Source organism: Condylura cristata, unplaced genomic scaffold, assembly GCF_000260355.1.
Source record: "Condylura cristata isolate star-nosed mole 26May11 unplaced genomic scaffold, ConCri1.0 scaffold00005, whole genome shotgun sequence".
Classification (NCBI taxonomy): Eukaryota; Metazoa; Chordata; class Mammalia; order Eulipotyphla; family Talpidae; genus Condylura; species Condylura cristata.
The window spans coordinates 38512198-38534182 of record NW_004567106.1 but is presented as its reverse complement, the minus strand read 5'-3'; the positions used below and the strand labels follow the sequence as shown (position 1 = coordinate 38534182).

Here is a 21985-nt window from a genome sequence, read left to right as displayed (position 1 = left end):
AGTTGTATATAATTTCAACTTTTTTTTGAGGAATTTTGATTATTGAGGAAATAAATGACAAAAAAGGGTGAGGGTGAAAGAGTGGGCATAGTTAAGAAATAATAACCAAGATGTCTTCCAAACATTTGCCTGATATTAATTAATTTACATCACCATTTTTTTTCCAAAGGAAAGACATTCTGATGGACATGAAAATTCTGGATAAGAAGTGTATTACTGGGTAATTCTACTAGTCCCTCTTGAACTACTTAATCTCTGTGCATAACAAAATTGTTCCTAAGACTTCAGTCTCCTGCAATATCTTAACTCCCTTCCACTTTAATGTCAATTCTCTCAACAAAACCTTTACATTGCAATATCTTATATTTGTCTCTACTGTAGACTTTGTGTGCAGTGAGAGTACCATGTTTCTTAATCCCCATATTTTCTCCTGATCTCTTTGTTCTCTTCCCCTTTTACTTCTATTATTACTTGTCTCTATATGTACAGATCTACTACAGATCTCATGCAGGCTTTGTGTTTGGCTGTAAAACAAAGACCAATGAAAATAAGGCCTTGCCATAGAGAAACTAGTATAAAAGCAATCATAGGCAACTACACTAATTATTGGACAGGACAGATTAGAAGTGATAGCCCAATAAGACACACACAAAAAATGTTATTTGAATAAGGCCTGATGAATTACACTTATGTCCAGGGTAAAGACCTGACTTTACTTATAGAAAGGTGTGGACTATTGTGATGGATAGGAGGTTTAACCTGATTTGAAAAGGTTCTGGTATGACTGGAGAATATAGCAAGCATAGAACAAGGAGATGAGATTAAATCAATGCAATTAGAATTCACTTTGGAGGACTCGAGTGAGTCAGGATAATGGTGAGTCACTGAAGGGCTTTAATGTAACTTACCCAGTGTTTTAAAAAGATACCTCTGTTAGCAGTGTGATGAAATGAGTTATAAGGGAAAGGCATTGATGGTAAGTAGGCCAGAAAAACTGCTAAAATGATTAGAGTAACAAAGATAAGAACCCAAGGAGAATAAATGGAAGTAAATTTATATGAAATAAACTGAGAATAAATTTATATGAAATAAACTGAGAATAAATTTATATGAAATAAACTGAGAATAAAGACTTGCTAGTTAATTGGATTGTTTGAGTGGGCTGTAAAATCCTAAAGGGCTCTTGGGAAGATACCTCTGAAATTTAATTAACTTGTAAAATGTTTCATATGGATGTTAAGTATATAAATATTTATTAGGAAACAAATATTGCCTGAATGACAACATTAAAATAGTAACTATTTAATAGAGAGTTACCTGAAGAGAATGTCCAGCAGGACTGAGGCTGAATCTAAAAGTTTCATTGAAAGAAGGTTCTCGATCATGTCTACATACTCTTGTTTTTTTCTTGATCACTTTTTTTTGGGTAGAGATGTTCATTACATATATTTTTACATATAAATCTGAAAGTAAGAATTCAGTTTGTTAAGAGTCCATTAACCATACAGTAATACTTGTATTATGAGAGCTCTTCTACATTTTAAGCAAAGCCAGTAGACTGTGTACAATATATATCAGATGACAATAATTAAAATGTACACCATTTTTTACAATAACTAAACTTGCCTGTTGTATAATAAATACATCCCATTAAGATTATGTGTTGAAAAAATCTAGTTAAAAACTAACAAAATATCAACTTGTTCTATGTAAAAAAATTATTTTCATATTTTCCAGATATATTTGGTATATAGCCCCAATTTTGATAAGCATTTTACAGAAAATTTTGGATCTAGTACTTATATATATATATATATATATATATATATACACACATATACACATATGTACACACACTCATATATAGAGAGAGTTATGTATATATTATAGGCATTTAAATATATATTATTGCTCATTGTTTTAAAATTAGATACCTGGTAAGTGATCAGGAGATTTAAATTTGTAGGTGATATTTCTGCACTGCAGAATTTCAACTATGAGTTGTTCACCGTCTGTCTTCATTTCTTTCTTTAATGCAATCTTGATTTCTCCCATTACCTGAGTTTTAACTGAAAGAATTAATAAAAAAGCTAAGGAATATATAATGCCATTTATTAAATGTTTAGTTCAATAATTAATTTTTGACTATCAAGTGTTAAACACCTTATTGCATTCCATGAATACACAGCTCACTAGTATAAGCCCTTAAGAAGTATGTTTAAGTATATTGATAAGCTAGAAACAAGAGAGCTATGGATGAAATGACAGTAGATAAATGTTATTCAACTATAGACTTCTATGACAAAAGAGGTAACAGATGACACTATAGGAAAATAAAAATACATACGACATAGCAGGTATAATGTAATTTATAGGATATACTAAATTATGTGAAATATAAGAGATAGAAGCTTGTCAGTAATTGTTCATCAGCAGGTTTGTCAAAGAACATTTGCTAACACAATAAACACATATATTATTTATTTTTTCTCTGTAATGTTTCTATTTCCTCTGTAAAAACAACAATATGTAGTAATAAGAATGTACAGTACATCAGTAATTTAAATAAATCTGGTGTTTTCTTTCCAAAATTTATCTGAAATCTTTACATCACTGAAGTTTTTCATGTTAGGCCAATTTCTTTACTGACACATTCTTTCTTCTGTTCATATATTCATCCACTTACTCATTCACCAACAAATATTTTATTTCATATGTATGACATATTTCATATGTATGAAATATTTTGTTTCATATTGTATGACATATTTCATATAATACTAGAAATACAGTTGTGAACATCACCATCAATATCATCAAAAAAAGTCTTTGAATATTGGAAAGCTGTGAATCCTAGGGAAATGAATATAAGTTTTCCCAAACTCTACTTTTATTTAAAAGTTGAATTTATCATTGACAACAATTATTATAGGGAATTTTTTTTAGTTCACTCACAAGCTTACTTTGTTTGTTTTGAGAAAACCACAATACAATTTGCCTATTTTATTCTTTTAAATAAGTGGCATTTATTATTTGAAAAGGTCTATTTTAAATTGCAACTCAGAAACCTGAAAAAAAATATGTTTTCTCAAGTCAACCAGCTTACTTTAGTTTATAGCATAAGTGCCTTATGTGGAATTCTTATTTCATCACACAGAATATTAATAAGACATGCAATTAAGTGTCTAGTTTAAGAACAATAAGTTTAACATCTTTATCAAGGATATCATTGTGTGAAATTGGAAATTTTTTCATTGTAAATGAATGGTGGTAAACAAAAACTATTACTTTGACAATTACTGCTGTTTGGTGCCATTATTTTTTGTAAATTGTACTGTTTTTCATTGAGTCAAATGGGTTTACAACACTATATAATTGAGGAATATAGATTTGATGTCCTTCAACCAAAAAACTAAGTTTCAAAAATAGACAGTTGTCCACTATATGTTTTATAAACTGAAATACAAATTTTCTGGCTGTAGTTAAAATCATGTAATTCAGCAGTCAATGATTACAGATACTTCACAGTAGCTGCATGTTAGTTTTCTTCTTAAGAAATTTAAAAAAGTAAATTGGAAGAGGAAAGGTTTGTATACAGCTAAACTTCTTTCAAGTGTCAACACAGTAGTTTTATACATAAAAAGACTGCAGTAGTATTACATAAAGTTTGATTCTCTGAGAAATATATGAGGATCAAACTATTGAAACTACTAAAGAAATTTCAGCAGAAAGACAGTAAGTATTTGGCCTACTTAATTGTATAGCCAAGAATAAAGAATAAGAACATAAGTGATTGGAAAAAGCATTCATTAGGTCTTCTGACAGACTGTATATAATGGAACTAAAAAAAAAAAATGGATGGAGAAGAGAGACAAAAGAAAAAACAGTGAGATTTGCTGAATTTTGTACAGGCAATAGGTATTTGACAAAGGCAACCATAGAACATTAGCAAACTAGATAGTAAATGGTTAAGAAGAACAAGAAACTAGATAGTAAATGGTTAAGAAGAACATTTCACAAGATATAAAAGAAAATTATTAGACTATATGTAACAAAACTCTCTTATAGAAGCAGATGATTGTAATAAAAGACACACAAAAGAGAAATATGATATAGTGATATATGTAATCAGTAGTAAACAAAATGCAGAGCTGTGATCAATTATTGATAATATCAGTAAACATGAAGTTTTAGCTAAAATAAAGATTTTCAGATAAACTTATAAAGCAAAGCTTAAATCTATGTTATACTTTCAGTGGTCAAACATAATCTACAAGTATGCAGACTACAGAACTAATAAATAACCGGGGTTGAGATTTTATTGTTAGATAAAATAGAATTTAGGTAAAATGCAGCAAATAAGAAAACAACATCTTATAAAACTAAAAATTCAAAAATCACAATGATGAGACAACAAGTATGAATATTGATGGACCAGTTAAGTAAGTTAAAATTACAAAATAAGAAAGATATAAAAGTATATAGTGATGTAAAGAAAATAATAATGAAAGACTTTAACACAATACTTGCACTACAAGACAGGCCAACTAGACTAAGACAAATAAAGACAAAGACTATTGAGACAACACAATTAGTAAACAGATATCATGATATATATTAATACAAAAACCTGATAATCAAGAAAGAAACATTTTTATCAATTATATAAAAATGAGAAAATGAGCCCTCCCTGGTGGCACAGCGGGTTAAAGCACAGCATTGAGAAGCTAAAGCCACATCCACATGAGTTTGATTCCAGCCTGCACTGAAGGTGACCACATGGCGTGGCAGACCTCTCCTGACCTGCCCGCTGCTCCCCTCAGCAGTGTACTTTGTCGATCTGCCTGTTCTGCTCCCTACTCTGTCTCTGGTGAAGCCTCTCGCCACCCCTGAGCCTCTGGCCTGCACCCCAGTTCTGTATGCACAAATAAATAAATCTTTAAAAAAAATGAGAAAATGGGACAGATTTTAGAATCCCCTTTTCTTTAAGACTTAGAGAAATTAGGAGAGGCAAAATTTAGGAAATTAGCAACCAAAGAGCAGCCTATGATCTCATGCCAGAAAATCCAAAAAGTGGTATCTAAGAAGAAAAAGCAGAATCTAAGAAGGCACAGCTTAGTGGTATTCCTGACCACAGCAAATAGCACAAACGCTGCAGAGAAAGCAAAAATGAGTCAAAAAGTTCCTGAGAATCATTGCTAAATCTTTGGCACAGAAAAGCATATTAACAATAAGAACAGGTATTGCAAACAAAGTCATGCTAAACCCTTATGAGCTATGGGGCATCACTACCAAGAGCTGAGTGTCAGTGGGCTCAAACACTGACAGGACTTTTTAGTTGCTACAGCTCCAAGATCAACTAGAAGAAAAATTCAAAGTTTAGAATATCTTTTCATTGGAATAAGATATAGCTCAGCGTGGTGACATGAATGCTGGCATACACACACGAAAATTGAATCTCAAAAAAAGAAAGATAATCTAGTCAAACAGGGTGACAAATCTACCTCTTTCTTCAGAGAAATATTTCTTTTCTCCTTCAGAAAGGTGACTAGGACTCCCACTCCATCTCTCAAACCATATTGGGATTGGGGTGGGAGAGGAAAATTCTAACATGATTAAGAAGAGAGTCGGGAAAATGAATTCCCATTATTTGGAGTCAACAGAAGACACGGACAGAACAGATCACACTAAAGAACATGACAAAATGAAAAAGTAAGGCACATACTTCTGAGACAAATTCATTTTGGTTATATTCTATTTTTATGAACCTTAAAATCCCAACGAGCATGTAAATTTTCCACTTTTACACCCTGGAAGGAAGATGGAATTAAAAAGTTGCTAATTAAAGTTCTCAAGTCATCACATTGCCCACTTCATTCTTGAAAGATTAGAATCACGTTTCACAATATGATACTGGTGGAAATATTGACAAGTTTCTCTCTGTTCAAAGATTGTTTCAGCTTATTCTTTAATATCAATGCTAAAGGAAGAAAAGGGACATGCCTCTGAGGGGGGCCCAAAGCACAAGGGTATTAATTATGAGTCATCACAATCCATCTTATCTGGCCAGCATTGGGGTTAGCAGTGAAATGGATAGGAACAAACATGTCTGTATACACTGTCTCCACAAGGGAGCGGCAGTGCCATATCTGCTCAAGTCTGGCACACAAGAAACAACCCACACCCATACCCACACTAGGATGTCCTGTAACTTGGTTTGGAACAGAAATTAAATAGGAAGAAGAAGAGTGCTTTGATATATATCCAGGTTTCTTGTGACATGAAACTTACGTTTTGGTTGTATTAAAAGACTAAAAATTAGTGCTATGGTAGGAATGTGGCATAAACCTACAATTTAAGAATGAGAGAAAAGGAACAATGAAGAGATATACAGGGAATATAATGTGATGACAAAATGACAGATGGGACAAAAATGGGATTACAGAGCTAAAACACAATGCCATTTTAAACCGTTGAATCAGACACATCATAGAACAAAATTAAATAATGTAGAAATCAATGTTGACACAGAGTGGGAAAAGATAGGAAAATACAGAGGAAAATACAGCATAAAGAAGTAGGGTACATATATAGAACAGAAAATATGATTCAGTATAACTATTCAGGAAAGCAAATTCAAGAGAAGAGAAAATATAATATTTATTAAAATATAAAGGTAAGTCCATGAAATAGCTTAAGTGTAAATTGTGGTTATAGAGAATTTATTATATTCCTGGAATTACTGCTCAATTGATAAACTACTTCGAATTGAATAAGCTACTTCAAGAATAGAGAAAATATTCTTAAAGGACCCAGGGAAACAGCACTTGTCCTGAAAGAGGTCACTGCTGCAGAAAATAAACAAACTTTCTAAAATATTTAAAGGCTGTGACAGAGTATAAAGAGGATATATCAATGGATGAAAGAAAACAGAAAGAGAAAGGAAGAAAGAACTGAGAGAGGGAGGAGATTTGAAGATGAAATCCAGGCAATAGATGAGACTAAAGTAGAAAAGACTCAAAGAGTTCTAAATTCCTTTCAGCAAAATTAATTAATAAACTTGAAAAGTAGTGTTAAAAGGGCTCTCGCTGGTGGGCAACGGCTTAAAGCACTGCAACATGAAGCTCTCCAAAGCCACCGCAGAATGAGTTCCATCTCTGGCAGGGAGATGACCCGCATGGCGCGGCAGATCTCTCCTGCCCCCCCCACTGCTTCACTGACTTTGTCACTCCACCTGTTCTGCTCCCCACTCTGTCTCTGGTGAACCCTTTCACTGGCTTTTTAAAGATTTATTTATTTATGCATACAGAACTGGGGTATAGGCCAGCGGTGCAGGGGTGATGAGAGGATTCACCAGAGACAAGAGTGGGGAGCAGACTAGATGGACTGATGAAGTACACTGCTGAGGGGAGCAGCAGGCAGGAGAGGTCTGCCTCGCCATGCAGGACATTTCCCTGGCTGCAGATGGAACTCGTGCTGAAGTGGCTTTAGCTTCTTTGTGCTGTGTTTTAACCCACTGCCCCACCAGGGAGGGCCCCAGTACTCACTCTCTTAATGTTTTCAATTTGGTTTCTTAAATCGAATGAAATCTTTTATTAACTAACGTTAATTAATCTGGCTAAAATAAAAAAAAAGCTTTGTTTTTACTATGCTATATTCTCATTAAATTAAAAAAGACTAATCATTTTTGACAGTCATTAAATTAAAATATAATTTAATCCCACCTTAACAAAATGGTATATGTCCTTCTATAGGTAGCTAAAATGCATCAACCAAATTAAAAAGTGGCTTATTTTTATTTTCCAAAGCTTTTCTTTCACACTCTCTGTTGATTTATTCTCCATTAAGATATGCAGTGCTCTTCTCACTTTTTTGTTTTCTCAGGAAAATATTTATATACATCTTATCTTTAAAAAGGTGTGTGTCACGTGTCTATAAGCATGTCTATAAATCTGTTTCTCCAATTATGTATCCAATTTATATTTTCAGAGAAAAGTTTAAAAAGAAAGACTATAATTAACCAAAACTGATCATTACTTTATAAGAAATAGGGTGCTTATAATTCCTGTTATACAGATGAGAAAACAGGGACTTGGGTATTTTAAGTAACTTGCCAAACTGTTAAGTGGCCTAGTCTGAATTTTCATGTAAATATGATTTTAAGTGTAGGCCTTTATTTTCTCATGAATACTTTATATTTCCTTGTGAATAAGATTTTTAAAACATTGATTCATCCATGAGAATATTCACTGAAATAGCTAAGAAATATTATCAAAAAAGAAAATTTTTCAGGCACTATTTCACTATTAGTCCTATACAGCACTATTAGTCATATACAGAACCCCAGAAAGCAGAGATGGCATAACAGGCAATTCTTGCAGTTGTTTAAATAATAGCTAGAAGTTATTGTCTACATCAGTTTTGCAAGTTATTTGCATTCAATGACAAAACAACACTATTTCCTGAAATATCTATTAATATATGAGATAATTCATGGAACTAACTTACACAAAGTGATTTTCAAAAAGTGACTATTGATTGACAAGGTATTTTTTACTAGTGATAATAAAATTATTTATCATATATTTAATATCTATTTTTGGTATAGGTGATACTTGACCATGTAAATTGAATTTAGGCAATTAGGCAAAATTATTTATTATTATAATTAAAAAATATATTTATTGAGTTAATATTGGTTTAAACCACAGTCTACATTATGCACGGGTAGGGCCCCCTGTAGGTATTGCCATGGCACACTCACCACCTAAGCACCCTTAGTCCACCACACACTGGAAGTGGACAGAAATTGGAAAAGAAGCGAAGGAAAATGGTATTTTGTAAAAGACAAGTCTGTTAAGCGAAACAATAGTTAATAAAATTCTTATCAACATAGGTTTCTTTGCATTTGTAAATTTCTATTAATAAAAATTATAAACTTCTGCTACTGGTGACTTGTGCAAGCTAATGAAATATGCTTGGTGTTCGATAAGATACATAGTTAGCTCTGACAGTTTAGCACCTCATCATTTGTTACTGAGCTATCAGTCACTGCAAATCAAGATAAGTCTCGTGTAATTAAGGTGGATTTTACAAAAGGAATTCTGACTTTTACTTTTGTGAGGTGACAGGTCTATCATTAAGTGTTTCTACATTTGTATTTCTTCCTATGTAAAGTGAAAATAGATAATAAAGATTTTTATACATTATTTATGATATCTTTTAGTTTTATTCAGTACCTTTTTAAGATACTTTTGATATTATCTAAATGTTTCTTAGTCTGGGCGTCACACAGCTGAACATCTGTTCTCCATAATTGTGTCTGCTTATTCAGTTGTGGTTTCCAAACCCAGTCATTATGGAAAGAGTTACTAATATCCAGATACCTGTCATAGTCAACTTGTGATATAGTCCCTGATCTCTTTTTTTTCTCCTGTAATTCTTTAAAGGCTTTTTTTTTTTTTGAAAAATACTACCATAGGAAAGGTAAACTTCATGTACATTGTCTGAAGTGGAAATTAGCCAATTCATTCTTTTTCTGTCTCAATATCTGACACAATGAGTCTGTTCTAGATATAACTGACAGTATACAACTTGCAGGCATTATTTCCACCACTAAATCAACTGCTCAATTTACTCAGAGTCACCCAACAAAATAAAATGCCTCAATATTCATGTCATACTTTCTAAAAGCAAATTTCTTAAGAAAAGTTATTTTCCACTTTGCTGAACCTGTTAGGGAAAGGAAGTATGTTCACTGTAATTTGTTCTATTCTTTCTCTGTAATTTCCAACCAGGTGTGTGTTAAACCTACCCTAGAGTCTGTATAATTTTACCTTCCATGCTGAAATTGCATCTCTTTCCTCCCAAAGTTCAAAGTGGTACTCAATAATTACCTATAATTGACTCTTCCCTCTTCTTTATACCATGTCCTTGTGTAGCAGGGACAGTTACCACATCTTTTAACAAGTCTGGTAACCTTATTTTTATTGAGTTTCACTACCAGATCTACTGCTAGTTTTAAATAACTTACTAATGATTATAATGAGTCATTGACATGTTTTAAACTTGTCAACTTTAAACTTTCAGAATCTTGTTTTCTGGAAAAAGGATCTTATCTGTGTTGAACATTTTATATGTAGGACTAAACAGAAGGAGGGAAGAAGGAAATCTATGAAGGCTTACCCTAGTAATTTAATCAAAGGGACAATACAAAATATAAGTGATTATTTCATTCTATGGTATGTTAAAGTCTGTCCAAGTACCCTTATCATAAGATCTCATGGAGTTGGCTCAATAAATCAGCTTGCTCAAACAATAAAACCATACCATGTGGCTAGTTCCACTGTTCAGTTAATTTTCTCCCTCTGTATCTAACAGATGACAGTGAATACTTGGTTCCAAAACTTTTTACTAAAACATGCCATTAGTAGTTAGAAATAAAATTCCTAAAACAGAGTTTGTAAAATACTTTATAATTAGATATAATTAGGTTATTTCTTTACAGTGTAATTAAGTTCAAGAAAATTAATGAATTGTCATCCCAAATAACTTTTAGCAAATGTAATTTTCTACTCATACAGTTTTTCATAAACTCTGGTGTAGATCTAAGTAGACAGCATTGTCATGTTATGAATGAAGGTAATAACTTTATGACCAGTGAAGTAATTTTTGAAATAACCTAGGTAAATGGTCATATTATATGACTTTCCTCAAATATAGCTGTTTTACTAACTTCGATCTCTTCTGTTTTGTTTTACTTTTTCACTGAGGTAATGCTGGTTTTTGATATTACTTATGATTCAGAGGTATAGTTCATACTCTCCAGATACCAACTTTAAAGAAAGGCACCTATAACTTTTCAATTTAATCATTTGTCCACAGCCACACTGTTGGATTAGAAGTTCCCCATAAGACAGCCCAGGGATCACCAACTGCAATAACCCATGGGTTATATAGGAGTGCTTGGTTCTTACTGTGCTCGTGGGCAGATATGTGTCGGGAGGAAACCTGGGACCTGATTTGTGGCTCAAGATTTGTGGCCAGTGTTTAAAGTTTTGGAAAAACCAGATACAATGAAGAGAGGAGATAAATGATGACCCGTTTCCTTTCCAAAGCATTAACTTATGGACTGTATGTCTTGATTGGTTGTAGGTAGAGTATTATAATTTATTTGAGTGGTACCATATGTTCAATTTACTGAACAATACCTGTGTTACAGCACTTTGTGTTTCCCTATACCCTGCAAGGTGCATGCTGTATCTTATATCCCTACATTTTTAGCTCATAAAAAAAGATACCTAGCATATATTCAGTGTTCAATGAATGGGTTTATAAAATTTCTCTAATCTTTACAGCAATCTTATAAACTAGACAACATTTTCACATAGATGTGAAGAAAGGTCATTTATTGTGTCTGATTCAAAAGCCCACACTCTCTCATAAAACCAAGCTGAGGCCCTTGATTTATATTTGGACCTCCCCCCAAACATATGGTTTCATTCAAAATAAATGCTAGTATGCAGCTTACTAATTTTATTCTCTGTTTACATATACCTCAAGCCTCAATTGTTCAAAGCTATTGAGTGCATCCCAACACGTCTTCATGTCTGGGGCTGAGTGGGAGCTGAGGAGAAAGTACTTTGTTATGTTTTCATTAAAGTTTTTTTTTTTCTTTCCCAAGGGAGAAGAGTTCTGTAAGCTTTTATTAAAACCTTTATTTGAAATAACCCAGATTCAAGGAGATATTTGATACAATAAGGCAGGCATTCTGGCTTAATGTGATTTTAGAGTCTGTGAAAGTAGGACAAGTCAGTACATTCCCTCTCTGTTTTGTTATATAAAGCAACCCTTTCACTCTGAGACAAAGCTAGAAAGACCATAATTTTAGGAGGAAAAAATAGATTTTTCTGATTGATCTCCTTCAATGTTTTTAGCATTTTTTGTCCCTTTGATACATGCATCATAGCATTCATTTCACTGTGACTCAAAATAAATAGAGCTTTAAAAAACAATTTAATTGAAAGCCTATTATTTTGTATGAGACAAAAGAAAAAAAAAACTTTTGCAACTAGAGAAGGAAAACAGAAAATACAAATGAACACTCACTTAAAATGTTTGAAGTTTTGAAGTGAATCCTAAAAGCATCAGGAAAACAAATCCCAGGAGTAGTGAGTTGAAGATAGAAGAGTTACTAAATTTGTCTTCCTTTTTTATCTCATGCAGCATCAAGCTTCAGAAGACAAGGCTAGCTCCCTGAGCTCATGGACCTAGTTAGACCTCTCATCCAAAATCATTTTTAACCTTTGTCTAAATGCAGGCAGATTAACCAGAGGAGCGGAGGGTTTGCAAATATTTTCTGAATCTGCAGAGACATTTTGACACAACTCACAAAGTAAATGATGATACTCTCACATCCTTGAGTTAGGGAGCTCCAGTGAGGGAAATAGTTACTAAAAGTGATGCTACCAAGTAAATGTAAGACAATCTAGATGCTCACGCAAGTGGATGCTGACCAGACAGCCAGTTAACCTCTGAATGAACCTGTGTTAGTCACCAGAAATAAAAGGATTAAACAGTTGATGGAAATCAAAGGCTTCCACTAGCCTACTAGGTTATTTTCTCTCTCTGTGCTTAATTTAACACTGTTAACATATAGTCAGTAATTTTGATTCTCTTCTTTAACTGATTACTTTTTCACTTGCTACTAATGTAACATGTAGTTATATTTTACAGTTTTTATCCCAGGGCTCTTCCTCATCTTATTTTTTTCAGCTGTCACTTTAATTTCTCTTGTACTTAGCTGCCATGTAAGATAAAATGTTACTGAGCAGTGAACTTGCTACACATGTGTTAATGAGGGTACATAGGTTTGGAGGACCTGGGATAAGAACCAAGGACTTAAATCATATTAGTCTAAGAGGAGGCTAAGAACAAGTAGAAAGAAAAAACAAAAAAGTGAACTTGGTCCAAGGTCATGATCTCCTTACAGGGCAGTTCTTGCATGAAGCAGTGAGAAGAGGCATTTCAAACAACCGATGCTTTGAAATTCTGTGGGTGGACCCTCGCCTCTGCATAGCCTTCCTCTGTGTTTGTACTTTCCTGGCACTAACTGGCTAGTTGATAGTTCCCGGCTCTGTGCTACCTGCAGAAGCAAGTCTCAGAGAAAAGTTAGGTAAGTTTCTCTCTCTTTTTGTACCTTGGAGTTTAACAATTTAGCTTCAGTCAGTTACAAAAAGAACAAACTAATTCTTCCTCAACTATTTATTCTCATTTCTTTTTTGTTTCTTCTTTAGTCTTACCTTGTTTCCTCCCCAAGACAAAGAATGCTTGAACTTCATCATGTGGGCTTCCTTATTTTATGACATGGCTGGGGGTTATCCATGAAGAGGCAGTGGGGTATGTTGAGAGGAGGAGGGAGAGGAAGACAGCAGCTGGGCTACTGCCTTCCCTGACCCCCGCAGTCTCTAATGGCGTAGTGTTTGCACTGGCTCCAAATGTAAGAGCTCCTGTCCAGGATTCCTCTGCCATGACTGGAGTTCCTGCTGGGCTCTCCCACAGTCTCTCTCTCACTAGACTCAGATCAGGAATGGCTTTTGTTTTGGCTAGTCCTTGTATGCTTCCTTTTCCCTGCCAGTTACCTTAACTTCCCCCCACTTTGTAAATCTCATGAAATTCTTTTTAACTACCCCTTTGCATAACTCAGCTGCTTCCTGCTAGGGCCCAGGGGATGCCCATTACTACATATGAAGGTAAACAATAACCCAGAGCTATTCTCCTAATTCCACCCATGAGATAGTCCCTTTAGAACTATGGTGATTTTAGTTCCTATATCTTCCTAGGTCTATCTCTATGTTTTGTATTCTATGCCCTTATTTACTTCAACCTGTACCAAATCCAAACTCTTTTTCTGTTAGTATACCTTAATACCTTGCTGGGTATAGATTAGATTCTGCTGTAGTTGGCAAACACTACCAAAATATCAGTGTTTTTAAATGGAAAGATAAAATTCTCTTCAAATTAATTAAAGGTTGTCAGGGTCTCTGCTCCCTGTAGTCACAACATCTCAGGCTTCAGTGGAAGTCATTAGCCCAGAAATGCCATTCATCATGGCCACCTATCATTCATTGGCTAGAACTAATCACTGGTCATTTAAAAATCACACTCTGAAGGAAAAGATATAATTTGAAAATATCTTTGCATACAATGTGGTTTGTGGGCTTATGGGGGTATTCCCTAACATAGTCAAATGGCATGGATGAATGAATAATTTCTTGATAAATGTAAACTGAAGAGTGAGTCTCAAAGATGAAGATTTTCCTCCATATGACTTAGCAGTTCTCCTCTTAGGTATCTGTCTGAAGAATGTAAAAACACTTATTCAAGAGATAGATGTTCTCCTATGATCACCGCAGCACTATTTACAACAGCTGAGTGAGGGAAACAACCCGAGAGCCCAACAACACAGGAGAATATGAAGAAGCTATAAACCAAACCAAACCCTGAGATTACTGGAGGGGTTGGTGAGTGGGAGTCTAACAAGGGGAGGTGGAGTCCAGTGATCTCTGGTAAAAGACTATGGTGCTTTGGTGTTGTGTTGGCATATAGCTGAGAATCTATTCCCCTAATCATGTAGAGTTGTAAACCAATGTTACACAATTAAAAATAAAAGCTACTAGGGAAAAAAATGGTAGAGAAATCTCAATGAGATTGGTAATCTATATTTCTAAAGTCACAAGAAAAATACACTTGGAAGTAGACCATATTGAAAAATTCTAAAATAACTACAAACTAATCAGCAACAGTTCATATTAATTTCACTCAGAGACTCCACTGATAACTCTAACAAAGCAAGCTATAAATTGGCTAAGAGATAGCATCATACTCTCAGAATCAAATTGAATGGCACAACTTGACCTAAGTTTTGACCCTGCCAGTCATTATTAACTAAAATGAAATGAACTCAAACCATCAGATTATCAGGATTAACAAACACTTGGGGAAAAAGCTCTGTCTTGAAAATAAATTGTTGACAAATGCCTCTGTTCTGGTCTCTTGAAATAACTTAAACCAATTTAGACTACCTTTTCTACCAATTAAAATAGTTAGAAGCTAAGTAAAATGTTCATGAATAACTCAAAGCAGAACCACTGAATATGAAATGGACTCAGATACTTGAGTACTAAAGATCACTTATTGAATGAAACCTTATAACCAAAATTTGTCTGCTTTAATGAAATATTATTGAATGAAAAAATGCTTTAAAAAGCAGAATAATAACTCAGTTAAAACTTTTTTTTATAAAATGGAATACTCTGGTAAATTCATTTACATCTGATTAAAAGAAAGCCTATACTGTTTCCAGAGAACTTTTTAAAATGTACATATCAATATTTAAACCTTTGCAAATATAGAGCTATAACTTCTTTTGGTTAAACCTGATTTCAATACTTTATGGCTACAGTCTAAATTTTTGATCCCTTTGTATAATACCATAGAGATATTAAAATATAATAAAAAAATTGAGCTCATATGTGCTGTGCACATATACTAACACACGAATCATATGTGGCAGGCTATGATTCACTAAGCTTTCCCTAGTTGAATTGACATTTCAATGTCACTATGTATATGCAAATATGTTTCTACATATATGCATACAAAGTTAAGAGAGCAAAATTGAAGTGTTCTACCTTATTCAACCCCAATTAGCTCCTTTAAGTCATCTTTAAAATATACTCTGAAGTATATAACTGACAGATGATCTTTTAAAGAACAGCCAGTTACTTCATTTAAAATTCTGTGAAGCATAGGCTTACATTTTATTATTTCCAAACAGTGCCCTTTTGCATTGCCCTCTGTTAAGTTTTTTAGCTGCTTCTTTTAAAATCAGGTTGTATTTAACTACAGAATGACCACCACTGCATCATTTCATCTCTATGATGCTAAGTGCTCAAAACTGTGTTAGTTTAAGTTGGCATTAGAATCTAGCATTTTGACTCCAAATCATTTTTCGAACAAAGATTTCTGTCACTCTCTCTAGAGATCTCTCAGAGCTGCTTATCCCCTTTTCTTCCACTGCTGACTATGCTTGTACACCAGTCCTTGCTGTGTCTTAAGTGGACTACTGAACTGCCTCCTGATAGGTCAACTGCCTGAAAATGTGATTTCTTAAAATCCATTCATCACAGCATCAAATCTGAACATGTGATTTTGTTTCTTTAATGCATCTAAACAAAGCCACAATTGTCTTTCTATAATATAATATAGAATCTAATTTCCTCTGGACATCTGATAGTCCATGATTTCTCTGGCTGTGATAACCCTTCAAGCCTTGTTTCCTTGAGAATGGGAACTCTGTGGCCATGGCACAGGGGTGTCCGCTGGCTCACCTAGAACAAGGTACTCTCCCAATACGAGGATTTTGAATATGAAGTTTTCCCTTATTGGAAACCTTGTCAACCCTCCTCCAGCTAGACTGTTTAATTACCTTTATTTCAACAACTATCCAACAAAGTAGCCTTTCCAAGAAGATTTTCCTTACCCAGGCAATAGCAGCATACCTCAATACTTAATGCATATTCAAATTATCCTAAGTCTCATCCTAAATGTTCATGAGTAGATCTGTCTGCCCTGGTACACTGGTTCTTTTTGGTGAAAACTCAGAATGAACCATCTTCTGTAAAACAAATGGATTTTGTAAAAGAAGCACATTAGTAAAATGTAGTTACTATACTTCTAAGTAGATTGTCATTTTTTAATTGAATTACTATCATTTGTATGAATTCAGTTTCAGGCTGGTCATCTACCTAAAGGACTATACATCAGCATATGAGGTTGACATTAATCATCTTTCCAAGATGATTGGGTATGGCAGGTATATTCAAAGAATTCCATTTTAAAATTCAATATTTTTGTGTAAATATTCACTTTAATTTCAAAATTAGGTTTGCTATATCCTTTTGGTCTCTTCTGGTTTGGGTATCTTGACTAAGAAAATGATTTACTAAGTAGATATTTGGTGTAAGCCAAATGCTAGAAGTATTGTAAATATTATAAGACCACCAAAATATTATGATACCTCATTTTATAGGGTTATTGTAAAAATGGGAGCCACCATTTTTTAAAAAATCCTAGTAGAGTGATTGTTAACTAAGTGGTAGGTGGGTGTTGTGGTGTTAAGAGGGATGGCATGATCTTTTGAAAAGAAGATGAGTCATTATGTATATGTACACCATGTACATGCATATGTTTATTATCAATTGCATAATTATGTATATAAACATTATTCAATAGCAACAATAAACTGTCATAAGATGTGTAATCTAAAGCTCTGCTACTGCTGCTTGTTATTCCATAACACCAGTGATAGTGTCTCAGTTTCAGAATGCAACGTAAATTAGAGAATTTACCTTGTTGTGCTATTTTGTGGGTAAATAAGCATCTGCTTTAATGATAACAGTCTAAAACTGCATCTACTTGGGGAGGAAAATACTCAAATGCAGAGAGAATTTGAGTAGATAAAAATTAATATTTTTTTAAAATAAAAGATTTAAGGGCCCTCCCTGGTGGCAAAAGAGGTTAAAGTGCAATGCTATGAAGCTATCCGTGACCAGGGAACTGACCCACATGGTACTGCAGACCTCTCCTATCTGACCACTGCTCCCCTCCATTGTGTATTTCAGTCAGTTCTGCTCCCCACTCTGTCTCTGGTAAATCATCTCACCGGTCCTGTACCTCTGGCCTGGAACCAGTTCTTATATGCATGAATAAATAAATAAAAGATTTAAGACAGTGTGAAGGGAGTACAATGGACTACGGTGAAGAAGTATGGATGCTTTGTGGTATAACAACACCTGAAAGGAGACATCCTGCACCTCTGAGTCATTCCATTGTAAACCAATGCTACCTCAATGAAAAACAAATAGATGAGTATGCTTTCCCTCCAAATTAATTGGCACAAAGAAAGAAATAGAATATATTGGTTATTTTAGAAACTAGCAATCAAACAGGTACTTCCTTAGAGTGTCTGGTTAATTTTTATCTGTAATATTGGTTCCCTGAGGAAAAGAATTACTCCATTGAACAAAGGCTTCTTTTGTGAAATATGCTGTCTTTTTAGTCAGATCTATTTTTACACTTAATTATAAAAATATTTCCCCACAGAAAGTTAATATAAATTTCAAAATGACTTTCTGGTATCACATTTCAGTTAGGGAAAATAATAATCTGAATGGTAGAAAGATGAATTATCTTCAGTGCATTTGAACATTTTCAAAAATTGTGATTTTTTTTCCTTCATGAGTATTCATAAATTTCATTTTAGTTTTTGGTTGTATTAGAAAAAAACTGTTTAAAAAAACCTCATCATTTGAATTCCACAAACCCCTTTCCCCAGAGATTTTGTGATTTTACTGTCATCAAAGTCAAGTTGCTGTTTTTTTTTTTTTTAAGATTTATTTATTCATGCATATACAACTAGGGTATAGGCCAGAGGTGCAGAGGCAGTGAGAGGATACGGCAGAGACAAAACAGAGGAGCAGAACAGGCAGACTGATGAAGTAGACTGCTAAGGGGAGCAGGGGGAGTTTGCTGAGCCATGTGGATCACCTCCCTGGTCAAGGATTGAACTCCTGCTGAGGCGGCTACAGCTACTTTCCCAGTGCTATGCTTTAACCTGTTGTGCCACAAGGCAGGGCCCCAAAGTTAGGCTTTTAAAAGTGAAAACACTGTATAATATAGTGCTATCAGGGTATCGTTAATAGGTATGTTAGCTAAATGGAGTGTTTGGTTGCAATAACTATTACCAAAATACTTCAAGAAAATGAATATTCACAATAATTTAAAAAAATAGAATGTAATTAGAAATATTATTTACTGCAAATAATGTTATTTTATCTTTTTACCTGTGACTGCTACTTGATCACCAACCCTAATTTTTATTTCCTTTTAGATTAAAATTTTTATATTTTGCTTCATTTTCAAAGTCAATTCTTTCAATCCCAACTCTTTGTTTTCTTTATTCCTTAATAAAATTGCCAGGGAAAAAATCTATTGTCAACTATTATTACCTGCTTCGTTGGATCTTTATATATTAGTATTTTTCAATTTTTTTAATCTTAGTACATGAAGAGTTAGCCTTCATCCTCCTTGCATTCAGGAGGATGTATTAAGATCCTCCTTAAACACAGTTGCATTAAGATCTGGGTTGACAGATGGCATCAAAAGACCAAAAATAAATTGGTATATATCAGTGCTTAGGTCATGACAAAGGAGCCACAATCAGACAATGGGGAAAGGTGAAAATCTAACAAATGGTACTGTGGAAATAAGATATGTACTAAAAGAATAAAAGAAGTGGAAAACTGAAGATTAAAAAAAAAGACAAAATTGCATATTTACTTTAAAACTCCTTAGTTTAATTAGAAGTGGAGTCTGAAGCAATGGCAGTTTCTAGAAAGTGACATGAATTTTCTTCAAGAACCAGAATGTCATTCCTGAGTGTGGCAAGTCCTCTAGCTTTGTTATTCCCTATCATCTCCCTAGTGCTTCTCCCAGTGCCATTAACAACAGGTGCTCTGTGTTTACCAAGGAGGTGTGAATCTGCTCCTCCAAATCACATAAAGTGTTGTAAGTCAATGGCACTTCAATAAAAAGTCAATTAAAAAATCCATTTCAATTAATATATTGAATCAAATCTTGTCATATGCCTCATCTTCCCAACCTTCCTCTTTAGGTGATCTGCTTTTACACACTCAATTATTTGAAATCACTAGAATATTTCTATAATGGTAGAGGTTTATTATGTTCTGGCCCATTGAAAATGGAAATTGAGTGATTAAATTTAGGCTTTCTGCATACTACAAAAACATAAGATTTATCAGTGCTTGCTATTTGTTCTTTAAAGGCATGCAGCCAAGCAAATTAAACCTCATACAAACTGTGACCCTAATGCCTGCTAATGCTTCTGAACGCAAAATTTAGGAGACTGAAAAGGCCAGTTATTATCTGTAAATTCATGAGTGCTCAATTGCCAAAAACAACACTATTATAAAAATGGAATAAAAAAGTGTTGGAAAGGGCAAGATCTTGAGGGTGTCATTAGAGATTTTTAATGTAAATTGAGAAAATCCTTGCCAGTATAATTGGAACATCTTACTTCTTGGATCTAAACCTTTAGGAGGAGTGGTCTCAGCCACTCCAACAAGTTCATGATTATTTTATCAATCTAATATCACAGCTTTGGATGGAATCCAAATGGCTCTTGCTTAGATGTACTTTGAATTAACGTAGCTACAATTAAAGGATGTTTATATGCACCAAAAATCATCCTTTGATCCACATATATCATGTACTTATTTAAAATGTGAAAACTCAACCATTCATTAATAGAAATGGTCCACGGTAGTTTTAACATTTTCTACAGTAGAACCCCAAGCCCTTGTTTGACTGATCTCACATCAATGAATTAATCTCATGCTGGGATTAAAATTTATGAGTCACTGCTATAGAGAAGCTGAAACATTATTATAATTTAGTGGAAAATGTGTACTTTTCATCAGAAGTCAGAATAAGTAGGATTCTGAATAAGCAGGCTTGCTCAATAAGTAGAACAAGGACATGACTAATTCACATTACAAATTTAAAAACTATTTTCGACACAAAATTTCAATTCTGTAAAATATTACATTTTATATTCTGTACTGTGTAATTCCAAAATAAGTATTTTTGAATATAAACTGTCTAAAAGGGGTTAGCTAAAATATCTGCTATATTTTTATTTAAAATATACTGCTATAAAACTTTCATTATAGAGCAATCTCAGAGTAGATCAAGATGATCATAAAGTAAGTCTTTAAACGAGTAGTAGTAAAGGCTCAAAGATTGAAGGAACATTGTAAGGAACTATCCTTTTAAGAAAACTTATCTATGAAGAGACACTTTTTCTAGTGCCTGAGTGAAAAGATTAAAAGGAAGACAAATCCAATCAGGAAACTAAACATACTATGTTGAAACACAAATTGAACAAACTCTGTTCTGTTTCTTTATAGCCATTAGTTGGCTGTTCATGTTGGCTGGCAGTGGAAGGAAAAAGGCAGTCCTCTGAAAACTCAAATCACACAAAACATATAGCAAACATACTTAAAGAACAACACAAAATTGATTCAGTATTTCCACAAGGAAAATACAAAATCTTGCACTTAAAATGATGTCTTCTTGTTCCTTTAGAACAAGTAAATTCCTTGGAGTTTAGTTTTCTCCCTATCCTCTGAATATGTATTTAATTTTTTCTAATGTTTAACATTTATTGTCATTTTCGTCTCCATATTATCAGCAATCTTGTGTATATTTTATAGAATTATAAAGTTGGATTAATACCCAACTTCATATAGTTATGCAAATTAAAAGTTGCTTATTGTGAAAATATCAGAACTCAGTATATTTCAGTTAAAAGGGTACATGATAATAAATGACTTCTACTACATTACATATTCCATCTTGTTCCCATCCTCAACCCAGCTCTTTGTTCAGTAACTAATCTGAGATTAACTGTGGACAATGGCTAAAACATAAACACATTGACATTAGTTTAAATGAAATATAAATTAGACAATGATTGTCATCTTGGAAAAAAAAAATCATGTTTCATGTGGGACAAATTTAAAAAGGAAAGGGGCATTACTATAAACAATTTCTATTTATTGAGAGCTGCTAACATTTATATTAAAATTAAATTTTTATTCATGAACTTTAAAAGAAAGGTGAAATTAAGTAACTAGAACTTTAAGTAAATGGAACATGAATTACTTCTCTACGTACCTGAATTCTAGAGTCATATGAAAATCAATGACCATTACTTTTATATATGGTCATATTGTTTACTCATTTACTAGCTGTCTTGAAGCAACTCTACAGGTGAGGTTTTCTGCAAAGTATGGTGACATCAATATGAATAAACTACAGCTCTGGCCTGAGTGTTATGTTG

At 33.6% G+C, this 21985-nt stretch overlaps 1 protein-coding gene across 1 annotated transcript in view; it reads right to left on the bottom strand.

Moving 5' to 3' along the window:
• The window catches only part of PCLO (piccolo presynaptic cytomatrix protein), a 272220-nt gene that overhangs the window by 4559 nt on the left and 245676 nt on the right, over nt 1–21985 (bottom strand). The window contains exons 24-25 of the mRNA XM_004676888.2: nt 1935–2069; nt 1318–1463 (exon numbers count right to left, since the gene is read on the bottom strand). Coding sequence (XP_004676945.1) covers nt 1318–1463; nt 1935–2069 — 281 coding nt within the window. The remainder of the gene's footprint in view (nt 1–1317; nt 1464–1934; nt 2070–21985) is intronic.